At 33.1% G+C, this 24,974-nt stretch overlaps 1 protein-coding gene across 5 annotated transcripts in view; it reads right to left on the bottom strand.

Annotated features, from left to right (window-relative positions):
* Window positions 1–9,770: 9,770 nt before the first annotated feature.
* Window positions 9,771–24,974, bottom strand: part of LOC111704634 (phosphatidylcholine:ceramide cholinephosphotransferase 1) — a 16,878-nt gene continuing 1,674 nt past the window's right edge. For 2 of the 5 annotated variants that reach the window (XM_023476923.1, XM_023476924.1), the window contains exons 2-14: window positions 19,792–19,897; window positions 19,582–19,711; window positions 19,449–19,520; window positions 19,119–19,182; window positions 18,127–18,216; window positions 17,387–17,529; window positions 15,603–15,664; window positions 15,353–15,425; window positions 14,557–14,692; window positions 12,935–13,027; window positions 11,770–11,808; window positions 10,925–10,991; window positions 9,990–10,550 (exon numbers count right to left, since the gene is read on the bottom strand). In XM_023476923.1, the coding sequence (XP_023332691.1) occupies window positions 10,524–10,550; window positions 10,925–10,991; window positions 11,770–11,808; window positions 12,935–13,027; window positions 14,557–14,692; window positions 15,353–15,425; window positions 15,603–15,664; window positions 17,387–17,529; window positions 18,127–18,216; window positions 19,119–19,182; window positions 19,449–19,520; window positions 19,582–19,711; window positions 19,792–19,897 (1,102 nt within the window). In that variant the 3' untranslated portion in view covers window positions 9,990–10,523. Of the gene's footprint in view, window positions 9,909–9,989; window positions 10,551–10,924; window positions 10,992–11,769; window positions 11,809–12,934; window positions 13,028–14,556; window positions 14,693–15,352; window positions 15,426–15,602; window positions 15,665–17,386; window positions 17,530–18,126; window positions 18,217–19,118; window positions 19,183–19,448; window positions 19,521–19,581; window positions 19,712–19,791; window positions 19,898–21,219; window positions 21,496–22,184; window positions 22,451–24,974 lie in introns of those variants that run through there. The other 3 variants (XR_002765861.1, XM_023476926.1, XM_023476925.1) reach the window with 3 other exon arrangements.

Genomic DNA, 24,974 nt, shown 5'->3' with positions numbered 1-24,974 from the left:
TTTATTTTATTGTTAATATCATTATTATTATTATATATTATTATTATTATTATTTTTATTATCATTAATATTTTCATTATTATTATTAATAGGTTAGAGGGAGGCCTGCACATAGAAATGTTCGGGATAGAAATGTTACTTCTGGTTCTCAGGCTCTTATGCAAGATCTGGTTTAGAAGTCAAGAAAAACTGTTTGCAGAACCAAATTTGTTTCCAAGTTCAAAAAGGTTTCTGTATGAAGATTCCTTCAAGCTATTAAACCCTTTATAGAGGTCAAAACTTTTAAGTGTTGTGAATCCTAGTATCAAGTAGATATCTCACTGTGAACTAGACAGGAGGTCAAATTTACACGACGTTGCTGGTACAACTTTGTGACCTCGTAGCTCCTCTATAGGTTTGATCTTGCGCTTCAAGTATGAAAAAAAAACTATATCTGGTTACATATGAGGAACTCGAAGCATTTTTCTCTTCCTCTTGTTGTTGAAAACATGTAAGATTTTAATATTAGTTTGACGTGTTTAAAACAAGTAAGATTTCAATTTTAGTTTGACGTGTTGAAAACATGAAAGATTTTAATATTAGTTTAACGTGCTGAAAACATGAAACATTTTAATATTTGTTTAACGTGTTGAAAACATGTAAGATTCCAATATTAGTTTGACGTGGATCAGTAGCTTTTGGTGTCTGATGGATTAAAATGTAAATACCTATTTAAAATTAATGGCAGGGGTGCATAAAATGGAGGGGAAAAGCACATGTTAACATTGAAAAGTGATTAATCAAAATTTACATCGAATGAAATTTACAGCAACGTCGTCAGATTGGAATGTTTAAATGAATGTAAACTATTATTCAAGATTACATTAAAAACATAAAATGGCATTACTCTATATAGTTGATGACGTAAACACAGGATTATTTTATTAGAAGAGCAATATAATAATTAATCTTTTAAACTTATTTTACAGTTTCATTGCTCAGAAATTTACAAAAACATTTGTCTTCGTAGTGCATGATGTTTATTGAAAAATATTACCTCTGACTTTGAGAAATTATAATGTAAACAATCGATAACCATGTACGATGAGTACTTTTATGTATATTGTACAAATTAACTAAGATGTTAAGATTTACTAAAATAAACAAGTGCCAAAAATAGAGGTGCTTTCTAGCAATATATGTAATTGTATACTCAGTGAAAATAATAAACCTATACATATTATGTTTCTTTCAAGCATAACAAAAAACTATGATGAACAAGTAAGTTCCTTTTTACCCGTCAGAAGCTTGTTATAAGTTTGCTATAGATAGAATTCGTTCAATGCCTTCAAATTACAAATCTAACATTTGATAAAGATCGTTTATATTGACTTTTGATTGATTGATTGATTGATTGATTGATAGACAGACAGACAGACAGGCACTCAGACAGACATATATAGCACCAGTTTGGGAACCCACTTCGCCTAGAGCTCTCCATATAAAAGTCAACCCAACCAATCCAATTTAGTATTTTAAACATTCTTGCAGTTCTCCCGAATTCTCTGATCAAAATTTGAGGCAAATCGGTTAAAGGTGTTTGAGAAACAGATCAGACATCCAAACAGAAAAACAGATGAACAGAGATTACTACTTTATATATAAATCTGTTCATTGTTCATCTTCATTTTTCTGTTTATCTTCTTTCTAATTTGTTTCTATTTCTGTATTTATTTTAGGGTTTATATTTTCATACCATTATATCCTGCGCCCCTCCTATAAACTATCACAGAATACTCACAAAGCATGCAACATTAATGACGACCTGAAACTCGTAAAAACTGACGTTTTAAAGGTTAAATTTTATCTGTGGCTTTTGGTGTAATTGTGATTAATGATATTACAAGAATATGTGTAAAGCTACAGGGAACCATAAATGTGAAGAATGCCAGATCAAGTTCTTAACAGTCGTCTCTGAAGATTCATCCTTTGTGGGTGACCCTGTATGTCATGAATCTAGGCCCCGATAAATCTCCGTATACTTGACTCTTAGTCAGTCTCTCTGACTCTATCTCTAGCCAAAACTCAAGGCTCTATATACGTCTGTCTAAATCGACTATTGGTACTATACTACTTTATTAATACAGGTAAGTAGAACTGACCGGAATGGCCGGTCAGGGTTAACATGAAACAGAGATATGATAGATAAACGAACACAGATAATAAATATATTACTAGCATGATTACATAATTCATTACATGTATTTCTCTCTGTAGGCTCTGTATAGTAAGTATATAAAAAATGTTCGTTTACAGTATACACACATGATCTATTATTATCTCCAATTCGCGATCCCAAAATCACTGTAATTTGAGAACTTGATATCGTCTCTCTCAAGGAGAATTTAATTCTCCTTGGTCTCTCTCTAAATTCGACATCTAGCTAATATATCTATCTATCTATCTATCTATCTATCTATCTATCTATCTGTCTGTCTATCAATCTATCTATCTATCTTTTTATCAGGCGCGTATACAGGATTTTAGCCTTCCTCCCTCATATTTATCTACCTTCATATCTATATTAAAGTATTTCCCTTATTCTTCCCTATATGTTTCTCCCTTCCTATCTATCCATTATTTCCATTCCTCCGGTATGTGTATCTATACCTCATATCTATCTATTTTTTACCTTTCTTCCACATATGTATCTACCTTCCTATCTATCTTTTATTACCCTTCCTCCCATATATGTATCCACCTTCCTATCTATCTTTTATTACCCTTCCTCCCATATATGTATCAACCTTCCTATCTATCTATCTCTGTTTGTGCTATGAATAAGCTCATGAATATTGTATTACAACGAATAATAAATTTGCTTGACCTACGACCTCGAGACTATCTTCTTTATTCTGTATTTTTCTATACCTGCGTAAATTTATAATAATGGCAAACTATTCAAACTAAAGGGACTGTACGCGTAATTTTAAGTGACCTTCCATTTAAAGAGGAGCATCCTCGATTCATAATGGTACACTTTAAACATTTGATTGATCAAGGATCTCGGATATATCCCTTTTAGTCGACTAAAAAAGCTTTTATTTGTTAAACACTTTGTTTGCAAGCTGTTATATATTAAAAAAAAAAACTTTAATACCTGTTAACGTCGTAAAACAGTAACCAATCAGCTGTTTCCGTTCAGACTGTACACAGCTTACACAGCGTACACAGCGTTCACAGCGTATTAGATGAATTCAAGCGAGTTTCGATGCGCTTAAACAGAAAGATCTCTCTACTAGATAAACAGTCAACGGTTTCGAGGGTACCGTTGTGATTTTGGCACTGCCCTCTTTGCACGGAGGGTCAATAGAAATTACAGTCCCTTTAAAGTGAGATTTTAAATTGTGGATTTTTAATTTTGTTGTAAGTTTTAAATATTCCAACTAGCCTAGTTTAATGGCAAATTTTATTAATACTCATTTTAGATTTAATATTCTTGTGCTTTTCAAAGATTTAAACAATCTGTTTATTATCTTCCCTGAATGTATCAAGAAAAGGGCTCTCTCCAGTTCAGTTTTACAATGGCATGTCTGATTCACAACGGTACCCTGAAGAGCTTTATCTGATCAAGAATAAGTGAGATATTCAGGTTTTTCTCTTTGAAAATTTATTATTTATTATTTTCAATTGTGATTTCTTTGTAGAAGTGTTTTGGGGATTTCTGCAACAGCTAAAATGGAGGAAATTGCCAGAAATTCACATCTCTGAAGTTTGAACACCTAAGTGTGAACACATATTTTCAGTCATATTTTCATCTCTCATTTAAAATCCGTCGAAAAAAGCGAAAAAGGCTTTTTATATTTATATGCTTAAAATAGAACGGAAAGGTATGAAACAGCAAATACGAAATTTTCTTTATTTTACGGAAGAAAATGGGTTCCATAGCGAACCCCTCACGCACTTCTGCCCCTTTAGTAAAAAGTAAATTCAACATAAGAAGCATAAAGTCTGACCACGTCAACCTTGTTGCACCGGCTAGTCCTGTTGATTGTCTTCTTTATTAACCCAATGTCTGTGCGGTGCCCTAATTCACCGTGGTGTATCATTGTATGGTAAACAGTGTTCGGTCTATACTCGAATATTTGCTTCCGGTTGAACTGAAAATAAACAAAGTTTTGATTAAGTTTATATAAATTCAATATTTGATCCCTAGGCCCCTATAGAACTCCTGCAGGCATGGTTTTGATGTGTACCAGTCCACGGTGTGAGGTGCCAAGAATAAAAACTTAATTCAAATATTTGTATTTTGGCGCCTCGGGTGGATAGATATTGTCAACAACTTTGACAGACACATCCCCCCCCTTTTATTTTATACATTTTCATTCAAAATGGATATGCCAACAAAAAAGTATTTAAGAAAAAAGGCTAACAAATTATGTATAAGGGGTCAAATTGTGATCGAAAGTCACAGCTTTCTGGAATATTGACAGAACCGTTAAATCCACGTGGGCTATACGCAACATATATAGATATATATACGAATGTCTTGTTTTATTATATAGATGTTTTTCTTTTTGAAAACAGATTATTTTCATTTTCTTCACTGCAAAAGTGACTTGCGCATTTCTTATTCAACCTTGAGAAACAATGAAGAAATTAATGGAAAAAAAAACACAATACACTGTTTGATATTCTCCGGAATAAAGAAAACATTATCTGAAATTATAAACATTTTATCGAAATCGTGAACACAATCTTAGGGATATCTCAGTTTTTTTATTTTCCAGCATTGTCTTCGTAATTGTAAACATTTTATTCGAAATTATGAATAGAATCTACACATTTTCCCCCCCAACAGTATGGTCGAAATTTCGAAATAAATGTTTACAATTTCCAATAAAGAATAGATTAATCTGCAGATTAAGAAAAAGAGGAAATCAAGCATTTGATCTCGATATCCACAATGCAAGAGTTTCCAGCACAGTAAACTATTTATCTAAATAAAGAAATGAGGTTTCCTGGTTTATCTTTCTTGGGCTAGACAAGCCAACATTCTCATTCTCTTCCAGGTATAAATGTTTAAAAATACCCCTCTCTCGTTTCTTTTAATAAAAAGTGAATATCTGTTCTTTTTAGCGCTGTCGTTTGATTATAAAGAGTTAAAGAGCTTGAACTCACGACTCCTATTGTTACCCCCCAGTATACATACATTACATTGTGCAGGGAGCTCCATTAAGTACATACACTGCAAAAACAAGGTTATATAGTAAGGTCAGATACTCTGGATGCGCTCCATGTACTATAATTATGTCGTCTTCATAGCAATGGACACTCACAAGTCACAATTATGACGTAACTGATTATTGGCGGAAGATGATGTGACTTAACGTTGCTATAGTGAGAATGGGGGGGGGAGGGTTTCTCCCATTTTACAGCTGACAAGCGTAGATTAATATCCTTCCCCCTTTCATCAGCAACGCTATCACTTCATCTTCCCATGAAATCAGTTATGGCATATAAAGATTTTCAGTGTCCATTGCTATGAAGACGACAATTCTAGTACTGGAGCGCATCAAGAGTATCTAACCTTACTATACAATCTTGGCAAAAACAATTCCAACAGGTTTAAAAACAACGATAGACGCTCAATTCAAGGAATTAAAAAAATATTTCTTATTATAAATTTAGAAGGAAATACGCGACAAGATATATCAAAGGATACATAGCTGATAGATCTTATTTTAGAAATATATTAACAAATCTTTGCGTGGAAATGTTTTATTTTGCCGCAAATTCCGCTTTTTTTCCTTGTGTGAAAAAAATACGCAGATCCGCATTTTGCGAGGAATTCCGCGAAGCAATTTTAACAGAATTTTCGTTAATAATATTCCGTGAAATTTTGGAAATTCAATAAATACAGTTCGCTTGTTTAATTTTTCTGCCTATCTTATTCAAATATAAAAAGCTTGTGCATNATATTCATTAGATGCCCCTATTCTTCCAATGTCTATAGTAGTTTTGTAAATGCAAAGATTTTAAATTGAGTTTAAAATGATCTGTTGAACATATGACTTATATACTAGTGCACCATGCATATACATATAGGCATCAATCTTAATACCTTCTGGCAGTATATATGCAAACATATTGCTCACAGACACACACATTATTCATACATACACAAACACACACATATTTACAAACATTAACTCTATCTTTTAAGCAATAAATTATCTTTCAGGCAAATTACTATACTTCTGAATTTTACTTTCCCTAAACTATTTTCATTAACTTAATAATTATATCTAAATACAATATACCATTCCTAACAATAGCTATAAATTTCCAATATTCCTTTCCCTCCTAACAATAGCTAAAAATTCCCAATAAATCTGCCCTTCCTAGCAATATCCCAATAGTTCTATACCATTCTTAAAAATAAATGTAATTCCCAATAAATTCACCCTTCCTAACATTTTCCCAATATTTCTACCATTTTTAAAAATAAATATAATTCCCAATAAATCTACCCTTCCTAACAATTTCCCAATTGTTCTACCATTTTAAAAATAAATGTAATTCCCAATAAATTCACCCATCTTAACATTTTCTCAATATTTCTACCATTTTTTAAAATAAAAATAATTCCCAATAAATCTACCCTTCCTTACAATTTCCCAATAGTTCTATATACCATTCTTAAAAATAAATATAATTTCCAATATTTCTACCCTTCCTAATAATAGCTATTAGCTATAATTTCCTAAGGTTTATCCCGGTGGTGTTGCTGGATCCGCATTTGAACTACTGCCGTTTGAACTATTGATCATTTCAAACAATTGATATCGTTTGAACTATTGTTAATTCTAACTACTGACAATGACGTCATTTCCTGTAGTTCAAACAACATATTATTTACTCATTTGAACTATTAAATATGCAGTTTAAAATTTTTTAATTTCCTGAAAAAATATAGGTCAAACAATCATCACAAAATAGTTTAATTAAGGTACTTTCCCAAAGGCATTTTCCCAAGGGCGACTTTCCAAGTGACAATTTCCCAAGTGGCAACATCCCATATGTGCATTTTTCCAAGCGACAACTTCCCCAAGGTTGGGTTAGGCTCTCTGATGTGCCGCAGGCTGCAATGGGGGGCCGAGCGCTGCAGCTAGGATGTGATAGGGGACCGAGCGCCGCGGCTAGAACAGGATGGGACCGAGCGCTGCGGCTAGGACATACTTGGTAAGTTGCGGCTTGGAAAATTGCACGTTTGGGAAGTTGCCCTTGGGAAAAATACTTCTGGAAAGAAAGAAAACATCCTAATGATAACCCCAATGTCCCAATGCAATGCTTGACTTTCCCTAACAATAGCTAAAAGTTCCCAAATAGTTCCGAACAGTTCCTAAAAAACAATATCTATAAGTTCTCTCTTCCTAAAAATTTCCCAATACATTAATTCCTAACAATACATATGATTTCCCAATATTTTTCCGTTTCCTAATTAACAAACTCCAATGTAAAAAATAACTTACTTCCCCTTCCAATAGCTTTAGATTCCAATTAGTTCACTTCCTACTAACAACAGCTTTGATTTCTTAATATAACAAAAACTAAAATTTCTCAATTTCAAATTTTTTCTAATATTAGATATAATTTCCCAATACTTCATCCGAACAATGGCAGTTATAGTTGCCAAATAATTACATCTTCTAGCTAACCGTACCATAATTTACAACTTTACAAGTATAAAGTTCCTACCGATAACTACGATCAGGATAACGTTCCTACCGATAACTACGATCAGTATAACGTTCCTACCGACAACTACGATCAGTATAACATTCCTACCGATAACTACGATCACTATAACGTTCCTACCGATAACTACGATAAGCGTAACGTTCCTACCGATAACTACGATCAGCGTAACGTTCCTACCAATAACTAGGGCTGGGAAACCCATGTCCCAAGTAAGATACACCAGGATCTAGGGCTGGGAAACCCATGTCCCAAGTAAGATAGACCAGGAACTAGGGATGGGAAACCCATGTCCCAAGTAAGATAAACCAGGAACTAGGACTGGGGAACCCATGTCCCAAGTAAGATAGACCAGGAACTAGGACTGGGGAACCCATGTCCCAAGTAAGATAGACCAGGAACTAGGGATGGAAAACCCATGTCCCAAGTAAGATAGACCAGGAACTAGGGCTAGGAAACCCATGTCCCAAGTAAGATAAACCAGGAACTAGGACTGGGAAACCCATGTCCCAAGTAATATAGACCAGAAACTAAGGCTGGGAAACCCATGTCCCAAGTAAGATACACCAGGAACTAGGGCTAGGAAACCCATGTCCCAAGTAAGATAAACCAGGAACTAGGACTGGGAAACCCATGTCCCAAGTAATATAGACCAGAAACTAAGGCTGGGAAACCCATGTCCCAAGTAAGATACACCAGGAACTAGGGCTAGGAAACCCATGTCCCAAGTAAGATAAACCAGGAACTAATACTGGGAAACCCATGTCCCAAGTAAGATAGACCAGGAACTAAGGCTGGGAAACCCATGTCCCAAGTAAGATACACCAGGAACTAGGGCTAGGAAACCCATGTCCCAAGTAAGATAAACCAGGAACTAGGACTGGGAAACCCATGTCCCAAGTAAGATAGACCAGGAACTAAGGCTGGGAAACCCATGTCTAAAGTAAGATACACCAGGAACTATGGCTGGGGAACCCATGTCCCAAGTAAGATAGACCAGGAACTAGGGCTAGGGAACCCATGTCCCAAGTAAGATAAACCAGGAACTAGGACTGGGAAACCCATGTCCCAAGTAAGATACACCAGGAACTAGGGCTGGGAAACCCATGTCCCAAGTAAGATACACCAGGAACTAAGGCTGGGGAACCCATGTCCCATGTAAGATAAACCAGGAACTAGGACTGGGAAACGTTTCGATAACGAATGACAGTTTCTAAAAATAAACGGAAAATTCCGTTAAAAGACGGGAAACGTAAATTTTCTAATTAATAATAAACAAAATCAACAGTTTCTGAAAAAATCTAACTTAAAATAAAGAAAAAACTGCTTTTTGAATTCATTTCATATGCAAAATTTTATAATTTGTTTTTTATTCCTTATTATGTATTAAGAGGGTCTATCTAGTATCTATTGTATACTAAAAATAAATTACGTATCTATCTATCCATAGCATTAACTTCTAAATCTACAGTGTGGACATCAAACATGGCAATTTCTTAATTGGAAAGATTAAACTCCATTACATGCATCATTCTTAGATTATTCTTTAAATATCTATAGTAACGGCGTTTCAATAGTTTGGTCTGTCTTTTTTTGCGTTTTAAAAAAACAGTGAATAAAAAAGATTTAGTTCAGTTTTTAATTTAAAATAGCATCTTTAAATCTACAGTGAAACCCTTAACAACGAATACATCGGAAGAATTTATGAAATGTCGTCATGACAATTTTTCAATGAGTTTTTACTATATTACGTAAATTTTAGTATTTGCGAAAATAAATAAATAGCCATGAATATGCGGGAACAGTTTTAAAGAGTTCCATATAATCATTTAATTAAAAAACTAAATATCTGCAACATTCCATTATCAGAAAGTGAAGAATACGACATTTGATGAATTCTTTCGATGTATTCGTTATTAAGGGTTTCACTGTTGGAAATTTTTAGGATACTAAGAAGTTACATTAGACCTAATCCGGCTGAGGGGGGTCCCGGGCCCCTCCTAACGTTTTAGGACATCACTTTACAAGTATTGGTCTGTTTAATTTATTTTCGACTTTTCTTGAATATAATGCACAACAATCTATACTATTTTTTAAACCATGGATCAATTAAAATCATATAATTCGGAGAATAATACATTTGTACAGATACTGGGTTATTAAAGGGACTGTTATCAATTTCAAGTGACACTCCATGCATTTAGAGCAATAACCGATTTACAACAGTACCCTTAAAAGCTTTGTCTGCAGATCAAATAGGTTTAAAGGGTACTATTGGAAATCGGGCATTGCCATCTTTGCATGGAGGGTCCCTATACAGAAACAATTTGAGTATTCGGAGTGCATATTATAAGACAGAATTAGGTTAAAAATAATAATATTTAATTCTAAAGCAGAAGGATTGTTAATTTAACAGTTGGCAGAACAAAGACGACATTTGTGAGCTGCTGAGTTCATGCTTGTTCATCTAATACTGTATATTGAGCAGTAGCTGCATGATCTTTAAAGAGGGCTGAACTCCACAGCAATTCCGTCTTTGCTCTATTATGATCAACTCTACAGACGACAGTTGTATGTCCAGACTAAGTGCGGACATAAGCGCTTAACGCCCTGTCCAAGTCAGTTTTCTCCACTTAAAGCGAATTTGGAAAGCGCAAACTCAAGTTGGACTTAATTGGGAACAAATAGGGCAGATTTAATTAGGAAGAAGTGGATCCCATAGGAGACTAGATTAGGACTGTGATCCATACAGATAAACTGGATTAGGAAGCTGATATATAGAATTAGGAAGTTTCTGGTTCAGAATCCACCTGGAAACAAATAAGGGATTTTTAGGGACTGTAAGCGTAATTTAAAGTAAACTTCCATGCATAGATGGGCGATGGCAATTCCCGATTCACAACAGTACCCTTGCAATCAATGATCAATAATGAGGAAGATAATAATGTTCGTCTAGGCTCAAAATTGTTAATTAAGTTTTCCTTCAGTAAAATTGCGCAAGTCACTTTTGTAGAGAAATTAAAAATTTTATACATTGAACTTACAATGCTTTCAAGGATACCGTTTTAAATTGCGCATTTCCAACCTTGGCATGGAGGGTCACTTGAAACTAGGCTTACAGTCCCTTTAAAGGATTCAAAACAAAAATATTAATTTGTAAAAGTAACTTTAAAAAATGGATGACCTTGACTTTCTTATGAAATTTTGAAGTTATGCATGACTTCCAGGCCTGTGGAAGGGGAAAACTGTATCTAAAAAGAAACAAAAAACTAAATTATTTAAGATTTTGCTTAAGTTTACAAGCTTTTATCGAATTACAAGTTTACATGTAATCAAACAGAAGCTTTTTAAATTAACAGATTCTCTCGACTTCTATGTTTATGGGTAGTGTGTATCAATGCTGTTTAAGACCTTGTTATGAATCAAAATTGAAATCGAAAGTCGTCTTCATTGAATTGATATAATCGCCTACCACTGTAGATGTACTAAATTCATTATAAACGTACCGTGTACCGTGTACTGTACTGTGTACTGTACACTGTACACTGTACACAGTATGGCAGGGTGGGTGATATGTGTAATTTATTCGTATTTTACAAGGTAGTAAAATTCGTTGAATTTGGAAGAAAGGTTCGGAGTGCAGTGGTCAGAAAACCTCAAACATTTTTGAAAATGTTAATTTTAAGCAAAAAATCATACACATCTCGAAATGAGATGAATCCCGTAGTGCAGTAATTTTGAAAATTTCCAATGAATGATTTTAGAAGATCTGCCAAAAAATGAAAAAAGTTGGACTTTGATACTTTCTATCCAAAATTTTATTTATTCTCCTCTTAACTTAATTTCCCCAATTCTCCAAGGAATACCACCAAACCTTATGAAACTAAATTAAAATCTTTAACTTCGTTTAAGTGAAGATGACATTGACATGAGCTATCTATAAAATCAATTTAAGGATTTTAAAAGGTTTTAACACATGTTAATAAAAAAAATGTTTGTGAATTTTTATTGAGCCTAAAAAAAATTTACCTGGAGGGAATAGGACCAGGGACATTCGCTTCTAGATATCTAAACAATAAACATTAGTATTCATCCAAACACAACAGGGGTGTTTTTTAGTTCTGAGATTCATATGTTTTGCCCTCCCCCCTTTTCAAATTTTTTTTCACCCCAAAGTTACAACAATTTTTGTATTTTTGTTTTTACAATGAAGCGTTTTGGTGCCACAAAAAGGTAATTAACCAGGTCCCCTTTTCCTTTTCCCTTTTTCCTTTTTTTAAATATACAATATTCACCTAAATATACAATATTTATCTAAACATACAATATGTACCACAACATTATCCGTTGTCCGTGAAATAAAAGAATAAAACAATTTGAATTTTTTAGCCTATGTTTCCCCTCAGTTACCCATGGGTTTCCTAAAAAAATGAGCCCATTCAGTTTGGCCGTTTGGCCAGCTATAGCTGACATATATATATGAGCGTAGAGCTAAATATTATATAGATATACCATACAATATTTACCTTAACAAACAATATTTACATTTACATACAATATTTACCATAACTTACTATATTTATCTTAACATACAATATTTACAATAACTTTCAATATTTACCTTCAAATACAATATTTAACACAACATAAAATATTTACCATAACATACAATATTTACCATAACATACAATATTTACCATAACATAAAATATTTACCAAAACATACAATATTTACCATAACATAAAATATTTACCACAACATGCATTATTTACCATAACATACAATATTTAGCAAAACATACAATACTTACAATAACATACAATATTTACCATAACATAAAATGTTTACCACAACATACAATATTTAACATAACATACAATATTTAGCAAAACATACAATACTTACAATAACATACAATATTTACCATAACATAAAATATTTACCAAAACATACAATATTTACCTTAACATAATGAGATGATTTACTTAAAGGGAGTGTCTGGCTAGACATGGTAGTTGATCTGAGAATGCTTAATTGTCGAGAAATATTTAGAAATCAAATGAGACCTATAAGACCTTTCTACGATGTAGAAATTTCTCTACAACACTGCATTCTCAGCTCAACTACCATGTCTAGTCAGACACTCCTTTTAAATAATTAGAGTTTTAAGTTTTTAACTGTGTTTGGAGTTACCTCAGTAATCTGAACCACCAGAGTTTTGAGAGACTGTTTTCTTTAGTTATTTTCTTTAAAGTTTCGCTGTTTACTATTGTGTGGTATCCCCACCTGAATAAAAAACGTATCAAAAATGGTTTGAAATTAAAGGGACTGCTGACATAATTTCAAGTGACCCTGCAATTAAAGAGTGTCTTTCCCGAATCACAGCGGTACCCTTGACTGAGTGGCAATGAGAAGAAAGAAATTGTCGTTTTTCGCCTTGATAAGATATAAATTTGTCAAATTTCTCACTTGTTTCTAGATGCATCAATGCATATAACTTTTGACAAATCGTGATCGAAAATTGTGTTTTAGTGAAATAAAAAATATAAAAAATATAAAAAATAAAAACAAGGATTTTTATAATTTTTGCTCAACAGTCTAAATGGTATCGTTGTGAATCATACAAGTAACCTTTTAATTGGAGGGTCACTTCAAATTGTATATGTGACAGTATGTGACAGTTAAAATATTTGAGAAAACTATCAGCTAAATTTCTGTTTTAATCTGACCTCTCTAAGTTGAAAAACATTTTAGTTTGATTGTGAAATAACTGACACGTTATGAGATCCTTAGTACGAATTGACACACTGCAAGCAAACAAATTGTCAAGTCTTGTGAGCTCAATGAAAGACGACATTTTAATCCATACTTTCCAACATAAAAGAGAAAATTCGACACATGTAGCCCCCAAACTAACTTTTTCTTTGAAAATTTTTTTTGTAGTTTTTTTAATTTTTAGGCCTGCCCTATAAAGTACATTGCAAAAATTTTGTGAAGTATATACTGCGCAAAAGTGCACATGATTAGTAGACTCTGGGTAGTTTAATTTGCGACCTATTTCACTTCCGCTTTATTGTACATCCGACCTACGCGAACATGGATTACTTTTCAATCCTGATGTTACTGTTGTTTCATTATAAGAAAAATTAATTTATTACAGATTTTTAGAATAATTACTGTAATTTTTTAGCTTCTTATATTCAGAATTCTATAGATTTTTAAGTTGTTTATTTAGGCAGTTTTCAGAAAAAAAAGTTTAAATGAATGTGTTCACTTGAACATTGAACAGTTCCTATTTCCAGATTGAACTATAGTTCATTACTCCGAATTCAGAAGAGGGGAAGTATCGCTGGTCCGCTAAAATACGCTGTAAAATGTATTTAAATGTCGTCTTTGCTGTAGCGCACAGAAATAGAGGACAATAAAATATCCAAAAATTTGAGCACTGCATTGACCCGATATTATTGTGATAACGTTTTAATATTAAGATTATTTTATTTTATATTGTATTTTAAGCTATAAGAAAATCCACTATATAATGTTCTCAAGCTAGTGCAGTATATTAGTATTACCTTAGCCTAGTAGTTAATATATAAGCTATTAGAACATTCACTGTATAATGTCCTCTAGCTAGTACATTATATTAGTATTACCATAGCCTAGTAGTAAATATATAAGCTATTAGAACATCCACTATATATTGTTCTCTAGCTAGTACAGTATATTAGTATTACCATAGCCTAGTAGTTAATATATAAGCTATTAGAACATCCACTGTGTAATGTCCTCTAGCTAGTACAGTATATTAGTATTACCATATCCTAGTAGTTAATATATAAGCTATTAGAACATCCACTGTGTAATGTCCTCTAGCAAGGAGAAGGAAGAGAACACCAAACAGTGAGGTAAAGAAGGATATCCACTGGATCAGGAAGCAGCGTGCTGGTCCGTCTAGGAGAAATATCAACTTTAAAAACTAGCTTTTTATACAGTACGTAGCAGTTAACTTATCTTAACTTGATTTTTAGAAGTTTATGATTATCCTTCTCTGCTGTGAAAGAGACTGTATGCGAAATTTCAAGCGACTCCCCATGCAAAGATGGCAACGCCCAATTCACAACAGTACCATTAAAAGCTTTGTTTGATCAAGTATGAATTAGATAATTGGAAAACGAATTATTAATGATTTCGGATTAAATGCAGGAAGACCTATCTGTAGGAATTAACATAATTAAGCACTGTTAAACCTATAAAAACGACAATATCTTCAATATTATTGATCAGATAAAGGTTTCAAGGGTACCGTTGTGAATCGGGCATTGTAATCTTTGCATACAAAGCCTTACTGAAATTTAATGATTAAAAGAAGATGACAGTGACACTCATCCCACTGTTTCGAGAAACTTCTACCAGGGGGGTATATTTTCTTGAATAAAAATTTCCCCGCAGAAGTTAGGTTTGTTTTTTAGTTTTTTTACCCGCTGAATTGGGAAAATAAATAGATATTTTAATAAAAAGTATAAAAAGGGTTATAAAACTTGCCTTTAGATGTCCAATTTTTTATCTTCTAAATCATTTCTTAAAAATATAAAAAAAAGGTAAAATATTTACATTCTGTTATTGCCAAGTAGGATGTGACGAGCATTACAGTGTGTCCAGAGAATATAAAATCCCCACAGTAAACCTAAAAAATAAGATTCTAAAATTTAACAATTTTTTAACATTCAACAATGTTTGTGGAAAAAATGCAGAACAAAAATTTCAAAAATTTAATAAGAAAAACTTTAAAAAGCAGACATTTTAGACAGTGTAAAAATCAAAATTTTTAGATATTTTCAAATTAAAAAAAAAAATTTTTTACCTGGTTATCATTAATAGACAGTCCTCCTCCCGTTGATATCTTTACAACACGCGATACTAATTCTAAACAAATATTTGGAATTTAATGCGACTTATTAGGAATTTAAAGGGACCATTCACTTATTCGGGTAATTTTAGGGTAAACTAAATTGCCTATTAGCTATTCATTGGTATTAGTCATACTTTTCAAAGACAACTGTGGCCTGAGAAAAAGCCGATTTATCATTCAAAATTCCAGCGCAAAGGTATGATACCTTTGCAAAGACACTATTTGATGCTTATTGTCATAGTCATGGATTTTTTTAAATTTTCAAATATTAAATTGAATTTTAGTATCTAATAGTTAATTGTAGATATTTTAAACTTTTTTCAAAATTATTTAGAAATTGTCTATTTTCAAAATATAACTTATTTTTAACATTTGACTGTTTGACGTTTTCTCCAATTCCCTAGATATCCCCGTGATGCATTGAAATGTTGGAATCTTCAATCCAGGAACCGGTTTCTCTGAGAGAGAAAGTCGTCTTTGTTTAAAGTGTTAATTTGTTAAATCATGTTTGAACACGAAAAACCAAACGTTAAATTCTTGCTAATTCTAAAATCAAATGTCTTTATATTTTATTATATAATGGCTGACACATGATGTCATTGAAATATGATAATTTAAGCTTTTATTGGGTTGTTGCTGTTGTTTATGCAAAGGTATCATACCTTTCCGTTGGACTTCTAAACGATAAAACGGTCATAGATATCCGATTTATCGTTTAGAATTCCAACGGTCATAGAAATCTTTGAAAAGTAAGACTAATACCAATGAATAGCTAATAGGCTAATTAGGTTACCACGAAATTACCCAAATAAGTGAACGGCCCCTTTAAAGGGGACTACTCTGGTATTTAAAGAGACTGCCAACGTAATAAGTGAACGGCCCCTTTAAAGGGGACTACTTTGGTATTTAAAGAGACTGTCAACGTAATAAGTGAACGGCCCCTTTAAAGGGGACTACTCTGGTATTTAAAGAGACTGTCAACGTAAATTCAAGTTTCCTATATTTGTGCACGGTTAACAACGGGACTATTTTAACAGACATTGCTGAGATAATAATGATTTTTTCAAGGAAAATTGGTTATTTTTATATTGTAATTTCTGTTGACTTGATTTGTAATTTACGGATGGGCGTCGTTTAGAAGTCTGTTTTGAGGTCTGTTTGAGGTCTGTTTTTAGGTCTGTTTTGAGATCTGTTTTAAGGTCTGTTTTAAGGTCTGTTTGAGGTCTGTTTAAAATTTACCAAACCAACTGATATTTACTCTGGATAAAACTGTTTTGGTAATATTTCTCAACTTACAGAATAAATAATAAGAGAATAGAACGACGACATCTTCTAAAACCCCCGTGAGTATATCACAAAGGATGAGACTTCATAGACGACTTTAAGGAATTTAAACTCCCTGTACACTTATGTTCATAGTTTCCTGAAACTGTAAACCTGTTTCTCTTTTTCAAATCATTTGATAAGCCATTAAAAACTATATTCAAGGCAAGAAGATTTAATGTAAACCTGGGATTGTCATATTTTAGGAGTTTCAGGTCGTCTTTGCAGTCTCATCCTTTGTGGGTAATCTTGTATTCTATATAATAAATCTCTTCTCTCATATAAATTTATATGTTAGCTTTAGCTGGCCAAACGGCTGGACCGAATGGACTTAAATTTTTAAGGGTACATAGATTCGTCATTTATTTTTCAAAAATCAAAATTACTTTTATTATTTGAGCTAGTATATATACCTGAGAAGGGTAGAGATCCATTATTTTTTTTATCACAGTGGTAAAGTTTGTCTGATTTAGGGAGAGCAGTGACGTAGAAAGTAGCTGCTCGGTAGAAATATAGAATCCCAAGAAGAAAGAATATTCGCCGATATATAATGGACCTACAAATATTTTTTTTATATTATATAAAATCGCTTATTTGGCAGCAACAGCTAGATGGTTGCCACAAATAAGCTCAAAAATTACTTTGAACAAAAAATCGTTTATTTGGTAGCAAAAATAGGATGACTGCCAAATTTTCGATTTTTTAACAAGGTATAAACTGTCAAACTACTTCAATGGTATGGGCAGAGAGCACTAGATAGTAAATAGCTATTTATTCCTATTTGTTTGTCAGCAATTATACCTGTGTGTGTCACCAACTATAACTGTGTGTATCAGCCATTATACCTGTGTTTGTTAGCAATTATACCTGAGTGTGTCAGCAGTTAAACCTGTGTGTGTCAGCAGTTATACCTTTGTGTGTCAGCAATTATACCTGTGTGTGTCAGCAATTATACCTGTGTGTGTAAGCAATTATACCTTTGTGAGTCAGCAAGCACAGCTGTGTGTGTCAGCAATTATACCTGTGTGAGTCAGAAAGCATAGCTGTGTTTGTCAGCAATTATACCTGTGTGAATCAGTAATTAAACCTTTGTGTGTCAGCACTTATATTTGTGTGTGTCAGCAATTACACATGCGTGTGTCAGCAAGTATACCTGTGTGTATGAGCCAGTACTACGAAGTTTGCAGCAAATATTGAGGTTATCATCAAAACTTCACTCAGCTTTAAACCCCAGGATATATAACTAAAAAAAATAGGCTCATTAAAGGGAATGTAAGCATAATTTCAAGTGAACCTCCATGCAAAGATGTCAATGCCCGATTCGTAATGGTACCCTTGAAACCTTTATCTGATCAGTAATGTGGGAGATATTATTGTTTTTCTAGTTTTAAAACGCTTAAATTTGATAATTGCTATGGGTCTTTCTGCATGTAGAAATGCACAAGTCACTTTTGTAGAATCCACAATATTAAATAATCAGTTTTACAATGATCTAATTCATGCTTGATCAGACAGGATGCCAATGCCCAAGTCTACGGTAACCATGAAAACCTTTATATGATTTTTGTCATTTTTCAAAGTTTATTCCTATGTTTTGTCCTACAGAAGAAATGCGCTATTCACTTTTGTAGAGAACACCTCCACTTTTGTAGAATAATCAGTTTTCTAAATTATAAACATTCGTGCTGATTCGTTCTTAATCAGACTTAAGTCTTTAAGGGTACTGTCGTGCATTGCCGTCTTTCAGTGAAAGGTCAATTGAAATTACGCCAGTAGTCTCTTTTATTATTTATTTTATTGCATTACCAAACCTTACATTATTACGGTGCCACTAAAAAAATGTCAAGTGTGAACAAATAGGTTAATTCCAGAATATTTTTAAAAATATCGTTAGACAAAAAGCGCTCCTTTTACGCTGATGGCAAAGTTTCTTCAAATTAATATTTCATGTTGCTTTTTAATAATTCAATTCAAGAATTTTATATGAAAAAAATGTAAAAATCTATTTAAAAAAAATACTTCAATGCTGTTGCATTTTTATATCTATTTTTCGAACTATTTTCAACTATTTTCTTGGAAAAATGTCTAGATTTTTCAAAATAGAAATTGGTTTGCACATCTGGCAATTATGCAGGGTCACTTTACCTCACATTATCCAGGAATATATCCGGCAACGGATCCCCCTCAGGCATTCGCTCATGGGTCAAAACTGAAATTTCAAAATTTAATTTCAACAAAGAACGATTTAACTACAGGGGTGTTAACGAAGAACGATTTAATTAAAGGGACGTGTTGTAACGTCTATTTTCTTATAAATCTTTTGAAAATTGCTTAAAGCATTCATTTTGTTTAAGCTTCTATTCACTACTTGGGGAAAATAAAAAAAAAATTTCGGTAAAAAGTATAAATAAGGATTAAACAACTTGAGGGATTATTCTTGAAAATATATACCCCTATTTAATCAATAAGGTTTACTTAGACTGAAGGTGGTTATGATGAACCCTAGACCCATAAAAAGCATAGTCATCAGTGTTTTATGCCATTCATCTGAAACAAAAGTAGAAAATTTAATTTCAAAGATGAGAACATTTGTAACGTTTTCGTTTACCTGGAAAAACTAAAACTTCATTTTCTGTTGGAGCATTTTCAATATTAACAGTGCAAACTTCTTCAGTTTTACTTTCACTTTCATCCTCACTGTCGGTGCTCATAAGTAAAGGTGTGTGAGGGGAACCAGCCTAATTAAAAATAAATGTACTGTGGCGGACATTTAAAAAATAAAATTTGACGGATTTCTATGGAAAATTAAACAGCTTACATTATTTGGTGGAAAGAAAACATGTCGTCTTTCAGGACTCTGGATTGGGGAACTGTTCTGAAGACGACATTCCTCGACGTAGTTTCCATTCTCCTCTTTCAGAATTCTAAACATATGGCAGACATGTTGGTTTTAAACCTTTCCGAATCATTTCCATGATTTCCGTAAAGAGTTACAGTTTATAAGTTGTAATATAAAGCCGTAATTATACGGTCGGAACATTTTATTCTTTCATATATTTAATGAACATGATTTATACCCCATCAACAGTCAATACATCAAGGACAAAAAACCACATAAAAACTCCTAAAAACCCAAAATTTCCTACAACATCGGGTTGCAAAGTTTTAAAATATAAAAAATCGGAGTTTAAGGCAAAAACTCAGCTCCTTTTGGAAAAAATGTATTTATAACCTTCACAAAGATTTGATTAAATACCGTTTTATACCGCTTAAAGGAATTAAGTTCGAGATATTTTAAATTTAAATAAAACGGGAAACTATAGTTTTGTTGCTAATTATCTATAAATACATGTCAAAATGGTTCCGCATGTGAAGTTCGTATCGTTCAATTTCATCATTTGATTTTTAAATATCTAACAACTTTTTTCCTATCTATACAAAACTTTTAAGTTTATATTAGAAGACGTAAAATCAAACAATTTCCTGAAATTGTTAAAACAAAAGTTTAAATGACATGATGGAAACACTCCTTGAAGCAATAGTTTAGATATATGTTTTGAATTCATAATACTTCGAGACTGACTTTCTTTTAGAAATTTATGTTGTATTTAGAGGATGCTATAGAAACATTGGTTACTTAATTCATTTTGTAAAATGTTGCTTAATCGGTGGTTCATGCGCGTAGTGGAGGTGGGGCGGTACCCCTGTGCCCCCCTAGACATGCACCACCCTAGGCCCCCCCTAGAGCCAGAGGCAGGCTCTAATTTATTAAACAGTAAACTTATATATATTCAGACTTTGTACTTTTCTTATTAATCGACAATGTCACCATTTGTCCATTTTATGATTATTTCTCAAATTCTTTCTTGTACCTTAATACAATATTTTTTTCGCAGGGTTTCATTTAAAATGAATGGTAATTATGGTCAGATGACTAATAGTCAGCCTTGAGGGAAGATTAATATAGATTTTAAACTTTATTTTTTCTTAATACCGGTTTTTAAGGGGGGTGCACATTAACCGTTAGAGGGGGGAGGGACAAAAAAAGTGCACCCCCCTAGGCTAAACCTCCATTACGCGCCTGAATCGGTTGTATTTTTTTCCTTTCTTGCAGGTCGTTTGAGTTGCCACACCAAATTTAATGAGAAAAACAAGCTTTAATGAAGTGTGTCCATCAGACCATCTTATATATCAATAATCATGCATTATTTAACTTCATTTATTGAGAAATCAAGAAGAGGTAGACCTCATGATTTTATCTTGATTGTGAAGTTCGCATTTCTTGACTCTGTTTGTCCAGCATTCTTATCTAATTTTTCAATAAATTTCTCATGTTAGGAAAGTAAACTTTTTTTTGCATCGACATTGAATTTATAAATTGCGTAGCTGCTTCGTCTTATCTTGGCGCCAGAAATATTGTGTGAATTTACAAAGATAAAACATATTTTTAAAAGTTGTCAAAAACAATGCATGGTAAAGAGACTATAAACATTATTACAAGTGACCTTCTCATTAACAGGTTACATGTCCTGTTCACAAAGGTGCCCTTTATACCTTATAACATTAAAAGAAATCTATCGTCCTTCTTAAATCTGTAAAAAATGCGAACATTTTATTAAGAAACCAAAATTAAAATAATCAAATTTAAGCTAAAGAACCGAGGATATCTTTTTCAGGTTTGGACAGACAATGGTTCATGGAAATCCTTGTGAATCAGACATGACACTCTATTAATGAAGGGTCGCTTAATATTATGTCTCCAGTCCCTTCAAACTGCTTAAGGGAAAAAAGTAACAGGAAAAAGTGAAACAATCGAAAGATTAATTATAAAAATTATTTCTTAGAAAAAAAATTAAATTTTATTTCGCAAAAATCCCACCATTTTAGTTACAAAATAACTAACTTCAAAACTAACCTCACGAACTAACCTCACCAACTAACCTCACAAACTAACCTCACAAACTAACCTCACAAACTAACCTCACAAACTAACCTCACAAACTAACCTCACAAACTAACCCCCTAGGCTAAACCTCCATTACGCGCCTGAATCGGTTGTATTTTTTTCCTTTCTTGCAGGTCGTTTGAGTTGCCACACCAAATTTAATGAGAAAAACAAGCTTTAATGAAGTGTGTCCATCAGACCATCTTATATATCAATAATCATGCATTATTTAACTTCATTTATTGAGAAATCAAGAAGAGGTAGACCTCATGATTTTATCTTGATTGTAAAGTTCGCATTTCTTGACTCTGTTTGTCCAGCATTCTTATCTAATTTTTCAATAAATTTCTCATGTTAGGAAAGTAAACTTTTTTTTGCATCGACATTGAATTTATAAATTGCGTAGCTGCTTCGTCTTATCTTGGCGCCAGAAATATTGTGTGAATTTACAAAGATAAAACATATTTTTAAAAGTTGTCAAAAACAATGCATGGTAAAGAGACTATAAACATTATTACAAGTGACCTTCTCATTAACAGGTTACATGTCCTGTTCACAAAGGTGCCTTTCCTTTGGTTATTATCCTCCCTGTATTGTCTTTCGACTTTGGGGCATCTTTCCGGGACAGGACCGAGTTGTAACATTTGTCCTTTCGAAAGTCCATCTTTGTGCGTTTACTTATTCTTTGAAAAATCAATTTAAATATGCAAGGACATTCTATGTTGTGTAATGCTTATAGATAATCCCCAATTTGACTTATTACAATTGTGACTTAGGCATGATATTGACATTTCATCGGATGTTAGGAGCTGGAGTCTGACCCAAAAGAGTTAATATATTTGCACGAATTCTAACAATCAAAAGTTTAAGTATGCTTCCTTGTGTTGGGAAAACTCTATCTTTTGGATACGATCGACGGCAGTGACTGACATAGACTTATCTGAAAAGTAATTATCTTTAATCGCATTTGATTATACACATATAAACTTGACATTGCTAACCCGAACATATCTCTAAAATAATAAACTATTTCCTTTTTACAAAATCGTTATTTAAAAGTTGGAATATACTGCATTACTCAGATATGCTACCGACAAAAGTCTCAATAATAATTGTTTTGATGTGACAATAATGTCGGTAAGAATCGATTTAGATGTGGTGCTAGCGTCGATAAAAGATTCTTGATTTAGATGTGACAAAAATGTCGATAATATTTTGATTTAGATGTGACAATAATGTCGATAAGATTTTGATAACTATCGTTCTACACACCTGAAAGAAAAGAGTGTATGATTACTGTTATTAAGGTATGTTTCTAATTCCACATGCAATAAAAAATTATTAAAAGGGAAATCGCGTTGTAAAACTCTCTTACATCTATAGAAATTAGCAAATTCACGTTTCTGGTTTATTTACACTTTACCCCATTTTTTAGTATTCTGTATTCCCGTTAATTCTGCAGCGCCACGGACCTATGTTAAGCCGGCTTTCACAGCTGTGCATTTCCGCGGCATTATGTTTAAAGTGTGGGGCAGCTGTTTATTCGAATTGATGTATGTCTAAATATGTTTTCCCTATCTAAGCACTGATCCTCGTCCCTAAATTATGTAGTGTTTCCTTGGAGCTGGTTCACCTCCCCCCCCTTATTTCGTGGTTATCTACTTCTCTAAGCATGCATCCGTGATGAATTCTTACCTTTACTGGGGATGACTCGGCTATAAGTACCTTTAATCTTGTTTTAATTTCCTCAGTCCTTTTGCATCTTTGAATCTGAAAGGGGTGTTAAATACCCCATTAGTGCTAAATAATTATTAACCTAAAAAGATAATACCCTAGCTACGTTTAAAACGAAGAGTTGTTATATTCCAAATTGTATGTTGCGTTTATTATTAATTGTAAGTATGGAATTCTCATCATTAAAACTTAAGTATGTTTTTGTTAATTTGTTGACTAAAATCTATCAAGTTATTACTAATTTCTTCGTGGTGATTGTTATATGTTTTATACTATTTGTTAGTTATTGCCAAAACCTTTACAACTTTCCCATGTTTCCCCCCTCCTCTTGAATTTGCCCCGTGCTTCATGCTCCATGTTAGATTACACTGTTTTATTTACCTGGTTTTTACTTACCTTAGATGCGATGCCAGTCCCTTCCTCCAGCACAACCAACCAATGCAAACTGCTTTCTTCTTGCACTGATGAGGGTCAGGTCGAGGTTCTCCTTGTCCCCCTGGCGGGCCTGTTCTTGCTGCCACTTCTTCATAGAACTCATGTGCAAGATCTCCATCTGATCCGAGTTGGTCCATATAAGATCCATGTACAAAATTGGGGTCCGTCCGTCTGTGGGAAATTCTTCGAATTCGTCATCTTCCTCTTGTGTTGGGAAAACTCTATCTTTTGGATACGATCGACGGCAGTGACTGACATAGACTTATCTGAAAAGTAATTATCTTTAATCGCATTTGATTTTCAACCTTTATCTTACATTACTTTTAAAACAAATCATTTTAAGTTAAGCTTGGAAGGAATTTAACGAATTAATATTTAAACAAAACTGAAGAATTGCGCCGAGTGTACAGTGTTAATGGCCTATAATAGGTCTGCACCGTTAACAGTTTACAGTATACTTCACTCTGCTGCTGCAACTGCAAGCTAGGCACTATATGTGCTCTCTACACAATACCAATTTAGACTGTATTTCATTTTCCGCAGGCCACAACCGGTTCCTATAACTACAAAGAACCATGGTATCATCTGAACAATTTTAGCAAACAGCTGAAAACCATGTTTTAACAAATGTTTAGTCAGATTTTAATGTTATGCAGTGTAACTTCTGAATTTAATAATAATGATGATAGTATTAACCCCTGGTTTAGTATACAGCTGTAATCCCTTTCAACGCTCGTCGCTCTGCTCGATCTTCTCTCACTCAATGGATTTAACTTCAACTACTCTAAACCACTCCTCCTTCATGTATAATAATCTCTCGTATTTATCCCCATCTCTATAATTCTTTCTGAAATATGTACAACATACTATTTTCTAAACTAAAATAT

Source organism: Eurytemora carolleeae, unplaced genomic scaffold (assembly GCF_000591075.1).
Source record: "Eurytemora carolleeae unplaced genomic scaffold, Eaff_2.0 scaffold31, whole genome shotgun sequence".
Classification (NCBI taxonomy): Eukaryota; Metazoa; Arthropoda; class Copepoda; order Calanoida; family Temoridae; genus Eurytemora; species Eurytemora carolleeae.
The sequence above is the reverse complement of the archived record's forward strand: the minus strand, read 5'-3'. Positions and strand labels throughout refer to the sequence as shown.